Source organism: Oratosquilla oratoria, chromosome 27 (assembly GCF_046742065.1).
Source record: "Oratosquilla oratoria isolate Oo_2021 chromosome 27, ASM4674206v1, whole genome shotgun sequence".
Taxonomy (NCBI): domain Eukaryota; kingdom Metazoa; phylum Arthropoda; class Malacostraca; order Stomatopoda; family Squillidae; genus Oratosquilla; species Oratosquilla oratoria.
This window is the reverse complement of record NC_134803.1, coordinates 39,989,675-40,001,052: the sequence shown is the minus strand read 5'-3', so window position 1 is coordinate 40,001,052 and position 11,378 is coordinate 39,989,675. Positions and strand designations below refer to the sequence as shown.

General features: G+C 43.3%; 1 protein-coding gene across 2 annotated transcripts in view; it reads right to left on the bottom strand.

The window, feature by feature from the left end:
• Positions 1-310: 310 nt before the first annotated feature.
• The window catches only part of Ctf4 (Chromosome transmission fidelity 4), a 39,622-nt gene continuing 28,554 nt past the window's right edge, over positions 311-11,378 (bottom strand). For both annotated transcript variants that reach the window (XM_076210502.1, XM_076210504.1), the window contains exons 16-18: positions 8,725-8,957; positions 5,081-5,326; positions 311-934 (exon numbers count right to left, since the gene is read on the bottom strand). In XM_076210502.1, the coding sequence (XP_076066617.1) occupies positions 695-934; positions 5,081-5,326; positions 8,725-8,957 (719 nt within the window). In that variant the 3' untranslated portion in view covers positions 311-694. The remainder of the gene's footprint in view (positions 935-5,080; positions 5,327-8,724; positions 8,958-11,378) is intronic.

The following is an 11,378-nucleotide window of genomic DNA, read 5'->3' as shown; positions in this document are numbered from 1 at the left end:
GAGTTTTCCTCTATCATAGACAAAATGATGTGTGGCTCTGGTCCGTAGGGGCGCCCCATATAGACCCTAAAGTATCAACTGCATGCTACTTTGCCACAATAACAAGCAGCCAATACCCCAGACGGGTACATACATATATTGTATATGTATATGTATATATATATATATATATATATATATACATATAAGTAGTATATTTATTCTTTAAGACCTTCATTCAAGTTTATAAAATGTTCATAAATGATGAAAAACAAATGGAACATGTTTTTGTAGTTATTGTGCTTTTAAGGACATTAACATAAGTTGTATGTAAAGGTATAATTTTAATTTGTGTATAGAAATCCACAAGTATTCCTTTTAACATAAAATTAAAAATGTAAAACTAATATTACACCTTTCGAAATACACTGCATGGAATTTTCAGTATAAAACTGTAAATATTTCTGGGTTGTGTTCTTGTGTGTTATAATTTATTCTTACATTACAGTGGCAACATAGACATGACCACAAAATAACCCGAATTGAAGAGCTCTGGCTGAATCCCAAGGTGATTTGCTTCCTACACAACACCAGTGTCAACTCACTGACAGTGTGGATTAACCAACAATAGCAACAACACAACTTACAGAAATATAAAACTGTATAAAAACATGTACACATATATAAAAATATATTTTTACGTATGACTAGGATGTCATGACTCCTTACTGAAAGCAAATGCTGACAGCTTAGCTATTCCTGACCCTTTCTTTTTGGCAGGAGATTCTTGAGGGGAATCATTCTTTCTTTTCTTCTCGTTTACTTCATTAGCTTCCTCTTCTCGACTGTTGCTCAACTCTTGGCCATTTTTTATATCTCCATTAACTGCACAGGACTCTTCAGCCTTTCTGGTATCACCAGCATTCACAGATTCTAAGGCAAGGGTCTTATATTTCTGAAGTTCAAGAAAATTAAATATTCAGTATGGAATTAAAATTGTATTAATATATATTGTGGATGTGCGTTTTGACTTTGCCACTAGAGAAAGGGTAAGCCATATGCACATGCACATACTCTGTGTGTGTGGGCACATGGGTATTTGCATGCATGTGTGTATGTACACAAGTACACCTATTTACAGGCATCCTTATATTCAGACACGCATGCAGGTGTACTTGTTTTTGTATTATGTGTGAGCATATGTCCATAAGTGCTCTGTGCACCCAGAAGTGTGCCCACTTCTATGCATACATGAGCGTGAACAAGGTCGTGTGTGTGTATGACTATGCAGGTGCATTTCTACGTGGATGTGTTTGCAATGTGTATGTATATGTGAGGAGATAGGTAAACAGGTAGTGGAGTGGAGGGAGGTTTCCTCAAGGATAATGTGGATGAAGGTGAAACTGGGAAAGGAGATGTGGGTCTTTGTAAGTGCATATGGGCCTGGCAGTGAGAAGAGCGTGGAGGAAAGGGAGGCCTTTTGGATAGATTTAAATGAGTGCATAGAGGGTTTAGGAAGAAATGTCAATGTAATAGTACTGGGAGACCTTAATGCTAGGGTGGGAAATGGTCCAATCGATGGAGTGGTTGGGAAGTGTGGAGTCCCAGGAAAGAATCGTAGTGGAGAGTTGATGGTGGAAATGTGTCTAGAAAGAGAGTTGATGATAGCAAATACAGTGTTTTGGAAGAAAGTCAAGCATAAGTACACATGGGAGAGGGTGGTGGAGGGAAGGGTGGTAGATAGAGCGCTAATGGATTATGTAGTGGTAAATAGGATTATGATAGGAAGAGTTAAGGATGTACATGTGCTAAGGGGAGAGGGTGGGGGAATATCAGATAATTTTTTGGTGGAAGGTAAGCTGAGAGTGGAGGATAGATGGAGAAAGAGGAAAGGGACAAAAGGTAGGGAGGTTCTTAGAGTGAACTCCTTGAATGAAAAGGAAAAGGAGTACGAAAAGAAGCTGAAGGAGGAGTGGGAGGGAGTAAAGGATGGAGCAGAGATGGGTGTGGAGGAGGAATGGGGATGGTTCAAGGAGGGAGTCTTAAAGTGTGCAAGGATGGTGTGTGGAACAAGAAGGACAGGGGGAAATAGAAGAAAGGGTAGTGAATGGTGGGATGAGGAAACAAAGGTTGTAGAAGAGAAGAAGCGAGCATTCACAGATTGGTTACAAAAGAGGACGGGGGAGTCATATGAGACGTACAAAGAAAAGAAAAGAGAAGTAAAGCAAAAGGTAAAGGAGGCAAAGAGGAGAGCAGATGTGAAATGGGGTATGAGTACGACAGAAAATTTTGAAAGTAATAAAAAGATGTTTTAGAAAGAAATTAAGAGAGGAAGAGGAGGCGAATCAAGTAGGGAAGAAAAGGTAAAAGGTGCAGATGGAGAGATGATAAGGGAAGAGAAGGCAGTAAGGGGAAGATGGGTAGAATATTTTAGGGAGTTGCTAAATGTGAAGGAGGATAGGGAAGGAAAGATAGCTGCAGTGGGAAATGCGAAGAAAATGAGAGTGATGAGTGAGGAGAATGGAGGAGAAATAAGGAAGGATGAGGTGAAGGCAGTTGTTAAGATGATGAAAGCAGGTAAGGCACCTGGTCTGGATGGATGCCATGCAGAATGTCTGAAAAAGGGAGGTTCAGTGATGGTGGACTGGTTGGTGAGGTTATTTAATGTTTGCTGGAGAGAGGGTAGAGTACCGGAGGACTGGAGAAGTGCCTGTATAGTTCCTCTTTACAAGGGAAAAGGGGACAAGTGTGAATGTAGTAGTTTCAGAGGGATTAGCTTGTTAAGTATAGTAGGGAAGGCTTATGGGAGGATCTTGATTGAGAGGATTAGGAGAGGAACAGGAGTAAGTGGTGAGGAACAGTGTGGATTTAGGACAGATAGAGGTTGTGTAGATCAGATCTTTGTGGTAAGACAGATATGTGAGAAAGCTATAGGAAAGGGGAAGGATGTTTTTTGGGCTTTTATGGATCTGGAAAAGGCTTATGATAGGGTAGACAGAAAGGCACTGTGGGAGGTTATGCAGATTTATGGGATAGGAGGAAAGCTTTTGGGAGCTGTCAAGAGTTTTTATGAGAGTAGTAGAGCTTGTGTCAGGATTAGAAATGGAGAGAGTGAGTGGTTTGAAGTAAAGGTGGGACTTCATCAAGGATGCGTTATGTCGCCCTGGCTGTTCAACTTATACATGGATGGGGTGGTGCGAGAGGTAAATGCTAGGGTAGTGGGTCAGGGATTGGAGATGGTTAAAGAAAATGGAGAAAAGTGGGAGGTGAGCCAGCTGTTGTTTGCGGACGACACTGCGCTTGTGGCAGGGTCGGAGGAGGGATTGAGGAAGCTGGTGGCAGAGTTTGGGAGAGTATGTGAGAGAAGAAAGCTAAAGATAAATGTGGGTAAAAGTAAGGTGATGAGATGTACAAGGGGTGAAAGTGGCAGTAGACTGGAAGTGAACATTAAGGGAGAGCGACTGGAGGAAGTTGATAGTTTTAGATACTTGGGTGCAAGTGTAGCAGGAAAAGGTGGAGTGAAGGTGGAGGTAGAATGTAGATTGAGAGAAGCGAGTAAATGCCTTGGTGGATTAAAGAGTGTAATGAGGAATAGACATTTAGGAATGGATGCGAAGAGGAGACTGTATGAAGGAGTGATTGTGCCAACAGCACTGTATGGGGCAGAAACGTGGAACATAAGAGAAGAAGAGAGAAGGAGTTTGAATGTGTTTGAGATGAGGTGTCTGAGAAGTATGGTGGCGGTTACTAGGCTGGATAGAGTGAGAAATGAGGAGGTGAGGAGGAGAACAGGGGTGAAAAAGGAGCTGGGAGATAGGGTTGATGAAAGAATATTAGGATGGTTTGGACACATGGAAAGAATGAGTGAAGAAAGACTAGTAAAAGAGGTATGGAAGGCAGATGTGGAGGGAGTGAACATGAGGGGACGTCCTAGGATGAGGTGGATGGATGGGGTGAAGGGGGCTTTGGGGAAGAGGGGAATGTCTGTTGAGGAAGGAAGGGATAGGATGGAAGACAGGGGTGAGTGGAGAATGGTTGTATATGGATGATGTTGTGATTGCATGTGTGAGTAAATTTTGACGCAGCCCGAAGGGATTTCTCCCCGTCCTCTCCATATATGCAAGGGGGGACGGAGAGGGGGGGTCGCCGATTAAATGAAGCGGCCTTGCTGTGGATGTGCTGTGTCTTGCGACACTGCTTCTGACCCAGGGCAGTGGGCAAGGTGCAGGGATGACCCGTCATCCAGGAGGTGCTCAGATGAGAGGGAGGGTGGGAGGGGTGTGGAGTGTATGTAGGGATGAAATGGGTGGGAGTGTTTTTATGCCTTTCCCTTTTTGGCTACCTCCCTTGAAAGGGGGAAAAAGCCTTGGTATATGTATGTATGTATGTTTATGTGCACATGGATGTGTGTAAATGTGCATATGAAGGATGCATTTATGCCTTGACTACACAACCCTCATTACAGGGTTATGTATCTATTACAAACATTCATATACCACAGGCTTTTCCCCCCTTACAAGGGAGGTAGCCAAAGTCAATGGCATAAATCCACTCCCAACCATTTCATCCCCACATACTCCACTTCCATTCACCACCCATCCCTCCCTCTTTTCTTGATTCCTGCTGAATGACGGGTCATCCCTGCTTTTTCCCCCTTACACAGGGGGTAGCCAAAAAGATTTCTATGCCTTTTTCTTTTTGGCTACCCCCCCCGTGTAAGGGGGAAAAAGCCTATGGTATATGTATGTATGTATGAGTAAAATTCTTGCATACATCGGATGCTTAATGTCCAATGATCTATTACAATGTTTGCATTATAAAATATAAAGTCACTGCTGTATTACTAATTCTCTTTCACTCTGAATAATAATAAACACAGAAAATGTGATCAAGGCAGTTCACAGAATTTGGAGGTCACTCAGCTGCAACTACAAAATAAATATTAACAAGACCCTGATAACAGCATCCTCATATACCCACTCACACTTCATGATGCCTATAAAAGAGAAGTGGAGAAAAAATAAATAAATAAATAAATAAAAAAAAAATTGCCATTAGTTTGAGTTGCTTGAATTCCTTCTGGTATTTTACTACTACCCACCTGTTTTACAGCATCATCTTCGTCTTTAAATATCAATGCAGCTTTTGGTAGCAGCTGGCTATCTTCCAATTCTGGATATTTGGCTTTCACAGCATCCTTGTTGTCCTCAAACCAGAGTTGCAGGGCAGAGGCCTTTTTAGCTGGTTTGGGGAAAGTTTTCTGGTTCTCCTGTACATTTGTGTCTTGGTTCTCCTTGCCTTTACCCGTGTCAGTAACAAGGGCTTTCCTCTGGCCAGACTGCTTAATCTGGAAGTATGGAAGTTGAGGATTTACCAACAAAGAACAATATTTGAGAAATAACTTAATGCAAAGAACAAGTAACCTACAGTGTCTTTCCCTGGTTTGTGGATATGCTGACCATGATATTATGTTATCGCCAATGCATGTAGGGGAGTGTCGACATGACATTGTGCTCCTCACCCCCAGTGAGTGTGTGGAATGTACATGCCAGCCATGATGTCACTGTCGTGCTGGTGTTGACACTGGTGGCCAATGTGGAGCGACACAGACAGTTTATAATTTGTCACTTGTTCGCTCACTGGCCATTTGGCCAGTGAGTGAACAAGTGACAGACTAACACTGGTAGTGTGGTGAGAATTATTTGAGAGATTTGCTCTTTGTTCTTTGTGTTGTGTAGCAGCATGATCCAGATGTGGGCATTGGTGGGCATAGCACTGTGCTCACAAGCTGCATGGTAGTGATAGCTCCATCCACAAGCTGCACAGCTTGGACACATGGTTGCTGTTCTGGAGAGATGATTGGCCAAGGGCCACAGCACTCGGTATCCCTGAACCTGGGATTATATGAAGGCTGCGGCACTCACTCACTCCCATGACCCCAGCCAGGCCAGCCGCAGTGCAAAGGTAAATTCTCCACCCAAACATTAAAATCAATAAAGTAAAACACAAAGACCCCTGTGTTTATGTTTGCCTTCCCCCCAACCCTCGACACTCTACCACAGTAGCAGAGCCTGGTTTCTTGGCCAGGAAAGCATGGTAATGGTAACTAAATACCTACAAAATTTTATGGAAAAATGAGGATATGAAAACTGAAAGAAAGACATTGAAATATGGTGCAAGTTGATGGATTTGGCACAGCTTATCCATCACCTGTTCCTCAAATTCAGGTGTACTGGCCCAAAGAAAGTCAACAAATGTGCATATTATCCCCTCCATCTTGTCATTCCATTTCCAGGAGGATCCAGAAACAACACTGGTGCACCTAGACCAGTCAACAAACCCTTAACCCACAGATACCAATGTCTAGCACCATTGCTCAAGCCATATACCATTTCCTTCAGTCTCCATAAACTGCCACATGCAAATTCTGGTGGTCGCTGCAGGTGCATAGGTTATTTTACATACTCACGAGAAGAAATGTACTTTATAAGGCTTCAGCACTTGCTAGGTGGTGATCTGATCAAGGATGTGCTTGTGACTTATGTATTTAATGTTTCATTTTCTGGAATACTTTGTGGTAAGACAGATATTTGAGAAAGCTATAGGAGAGGGGAAGGATGTTTTTTGGGCTTTTATGGATCTGGAAAAGGCTTATGAGAGGGTAGACAGAAAGGCACTGTGGGAGGTTATGCAGATATACGGGATAGGAGGAAAGCTTTTGGGAGCTGTCGAGAATTTTTATGAGAGTAGTAGAGCTTGTGTCAGGATTAGAAATGGAGAGACTGAGTGGTTCAAGGTAAAGGTGGGACTTCGTCAAGGATGCGTTATGTCGCCCTGACTGTTCAACTTATACATGGATGGGGTGGTGCGAGAGGTAAATGCAAGGGTAGTGGGTCAGGGATTGGAGATGGTTAAAGAAAATGGAGAAAAGTAGGAGGTGAGCCAGCTGATGTTTGCGGACGACACTGCGCTTGTGGCAGGATCGGAGGAGGGATTGAGGAAGTTGGTGACAGAGTTTGGGAGTGTGTGATAGAAGAAAGCTGAAGATAAATATGGGTAAAAGTAAGGTGATGAGATGTACAAGGGGTGAAAGTGGCAGTAGTCTGGAAGTGAGCATTAAGGGAGAGCGACTGCAGGAAGTGGATAGTTTTAGATACTTGGGTGCAAATGTGGCAGGAAAAGGTGGAGTGAAGGTGGAGGTAGAATGTAGATTGAGAGAAGCGAGTAAATGCCTTGGTGGATTAAAGAGTGTAATGAGGAATAGACATTTGGGAATGGATGCTAAGAGGAGACTATATGAAGGAGTGATTGTGCCAACAGCACTGTATGGGGCAGAAACATGGAACATAAGAGAAGAAGAGAGAAGGAGTTTGAATGTGTTTGAGATGAGGTGTCTGAGAAGTATGATGGGGGTTACTAGGCTAGATAGAGTGAGGAATGAGGAGGTGAGGAGGAGAACAGGGGTGGAAAAGGAGCTGGGAGATAGGGTTGATGAAAGAGTATTAGGATGGTTTGGACACATGGAAAGAATGAGTGAAGAAAGACTAGTAAAAGAGGTATGGAAGGCAGATGTGGAGGGAGTGAAGATGAGGGGACGTCCTAGGATGAGGTGGATGGATGGGATGAAGGGGGCTTTGGGGAAGAGGGGAATGTCTGTTGAGGAAGGACGGGAGAGGACAGAAGACAGGGGTGAATGGAGAATGGTTGTATATGGATGATGTTGTGATTGTGTGGGGTGGAGTGGGCGGGGGTGTGTGGGTGAGGTAGTATGTGTGAGCAAAATTTGACGCAGCCCGATGGGATTTCTCCCCGTCCTCTCCTTTTATGCAATGGGGGGACGGAGAGGGGGGGTCGCCGATTTGATGAAGCGGCCTTGCTGAGGATGTGCTGTGTCTTGCGATACTGCTTCTGACATAGGGCAGTGGACAAGGTGCAGGGATGACCCGTCATGCAGGAGGTGCTCAGATAAAAGGGAGGGTGGAGGGGTGTGGAGTGTATGCAGGGATGGAAATGATTTTATGCCTTTCCCTTTTTGGCTATCTCCCTTGTAAGGGGGAAAAAGCCTTGGTATATGTATGCGTATGTATGTATATATGTATGTACTTATCATGAAATGGAATTGCAAGGTGTCTAAAGTAAATTAAGTTTCTGTCTCTTCATGTGGAAAAGCCTTGCCAAGTATGGAGCTAATCAAATAGATCCAAGTAAATGAGCTTGAATACAATATACAACATAATTTGGTTTAACACTCTCCCCACTCTCAGAGAGGGCTAGGACAGTGCCTCCTCATGGAGAACTCTCTAAAGCTGGGAAGTTAAGCTCTTCAATACAAGTTGAATACTCATGTGCAGCTGCCTGATGTATGATGATTCAATGATGCATCACAATACACACACTATAAAATATAAAGTTACAGATGTAATACTCATTCTCTTTCACCCTGAATGTTGATAACAACAGAAAATGCAATCAAACCCATTCACAGAATACTAGGATCACTCAGCTACAAGTACAAAATAAATATAGTCAGGACACCAATGCCAGGATCCTCATATACACATGCACACTTCATGATGTCAACATTGGCATCATTGTATGCCAAGGGCTGTTGTAGTACCCTTACTTCTAACTTGCTACCTGCTGAGCAGGATTCAAAATACCCCTTATAGCTTCTGCTCTAACCTACTTTGCCAGCAAACATCTCCAGTATACAATATAAAGTACATGCATATACTAATATCATACCTGTGGCTTTTTCAGAGCTGGTCTGAGACCTGCACCAAATTGAGTTTTCTTAGGTTGTGCTTTAGGAATGTCATCTAGGATGTCAATGCCTTTACGACTACTGGAACAGCTTTCACTAGAAGTGGATATGGTTCCGGAAGGTTTCTTGAAGGGGTTCCGAGTTCTCCCAGAGGCATCAGACTTGGAGGTACTTGAGTTTGCCTTGGCAATGGTAGCTACCACAAGGGGATTTGCTGGAAGAAGGTTACACAATTTGAAATTGAGGAAAAAGAAAATCTATGAGAAAGTGCATAAAGTTAATTCATACATACATATAATAAGGGCCTTTCCCACCTTACAAGGGTGGTAGCCAAAGTCAAAGGCATAAATTCACTCCCACCCATTTCATCCTCACACATTCCATTCCCATTCACCATCCCTCCCTCCCTCTATTCTTGGCTTCTCCTAGATGATGGGTCATCCCTGCATCTCGCCCACTGCCCTGGGTCAGAAGCAATGCAGCAAGACACAACACATCCTCAGCAAGACTGCTTCATGTAACTGGCAACCCCCCTCTCCATCCCCTCATGCAGAAATCTCATCCATGCAACCCCTACCTTTCCTAAACCCACACTGTTCCTCACCAATTATTCCCTCTGTTCCTCTCCTAATCCTCTCAATCAAAACCCTCCCAGAAGTCTTCCCAACTACACTCAACAAACTGATCCCTCTGAAACTATTACACTCACACTTGTCCCCTTTTCCCATGTAAAGTGGAACTATACAGGCACTCCTCCAGCACTCTACCCTCTTTTTGACAAACATTAAACAACCTCAGCAGCCAGTCCACCATTACTGTACATCTCTTTTTTAGACACTCAGCATGACACCCATCTAACCCAGGTGCCTTACCTACTCTCATTATTTTAATAACTGCTTTCACATCATCTTTTCTTATTTCTCTTCCATTTTCCTCATTCATCACTGTCATTTTCTTAGTGCCTCCCACTGGAAATACCTTTTCCTTCCTATCCTCTTTCACATTTAGCAACTCCCTAAAATACTCTGCCCATCTTCCTCTTACTGCATTCTCTTCCATTATCATCTTTCCACTTCCCCTTCCCCTCATAATTTCCTTCCAAACATATTTTCATTACTTTCAAAATTTTCTGTCATACTCTTACCCCATTTCACATCTGCTGTCCTTTTTTGCCTTCTTTATCTTATGTTTACTTCTCTTCTCTTTTCTTTGTACCTCTCATCCTACTTTGCAACTAATCTGTGAATGCTCGTTTCTTCCTTTCTACAACCTTCTTTGCTTCACCATCCCACCACTCCCTACCCTTCCTTCTATTTCCTTCCATCCTCTTTGTTCCACACACCATCTTTGCACACCTTGTGACTCCCTCCTTGAAACATCCCCATTCCTCCTCCACTTCTAGTTCTACTCTATCCTTCACTCCCACTCTTCTCTCAGCCTTTTCTTGTACTCTTCCTTTTCTTTCTCATTTAAGCAGTTGACTGTAAGTACCTCCCTACCTTCTGTCCTTTTCCTCTTTCTCCATCTATCCTCCACTCTCAACTTAACTTCCACCAAAGCATTAATTATCTAGTATTCCACTACTCTCTCCCCTAAGAACATGCACATCCAAAACTCTTTCTAATCTTCTCCTGGTTACTATTATATAGTCTATTAAAGCCCTATCTACCACCTTTCCATCCACCACCCTCTCCCATGTGTATTTATACATACATACATATACCTAGGCTTTTTCCCCCTTACTAGGGAGGTAGCCAAAAAGGAAAAGGCATAAAATCATTCCCACCCATTCCATCCCTGAAAACACTCCACACCCCTCCACCCTCCCTCCCATCTTAGCACCTCCTAGATGACGGGTCATCCCTGCACCCTGTCCACTGCCCTGGGTCAGAAGCAGTGTCGCAAGACACAGCACATCCACAGCAAGGCCGCTTCATTAAATCGGTGCCCCCCCTCTCCGTCCCCCCATATAAGGAGAGGACGGGGAGAAATCCCTTCGGGCTGCGTCAAAATTTTGCTCACACACACTACCTCACCCCCCATCCCCCCGTCCATTCCACCTCATGCATCACAACATCTTCCATATACAACCATTCTCCATTCATCCCTGTCTTCTGTCCTCTCCCGTCCTTCCTCAACAGACATTCCCCTCTTCCCCAAAGCCCCCTTCACCCCATCCATCCATCTCATCCTAGGACGTCCCCTCATGTTCACTCACCCCACATCTGCCTTCCATACCTCCTTTACTAGTCTTTCTTCACTCATTCTATCCATGTGTCCAAACCATCTTAATACTCTTTCATCAACCCTATCTCCCAACTCCCTTGTGTATTTATGCTTGACTTTTTTCCTAAACAATGTGTTAGTTATCATCAACTCTCTACACACATCACCATCAACTCTCCACTGTGATTTTTTCTGGCACTCCACACTTCCCAACCACTCCATCTATTGGTTCATATTTTATTACAGCACCGAGATTTCCCAATACCACTACATCTTCCAATACCACTACAAAGGTTAAAAAAAAAATGATATATGTCCACAACTCCAAGCAGCATTAACTGTGAATTTCCTTCATATGTCATTCAATGTGTTAAAGAAAGAAAAATATATATACAATAATTGGTAATTT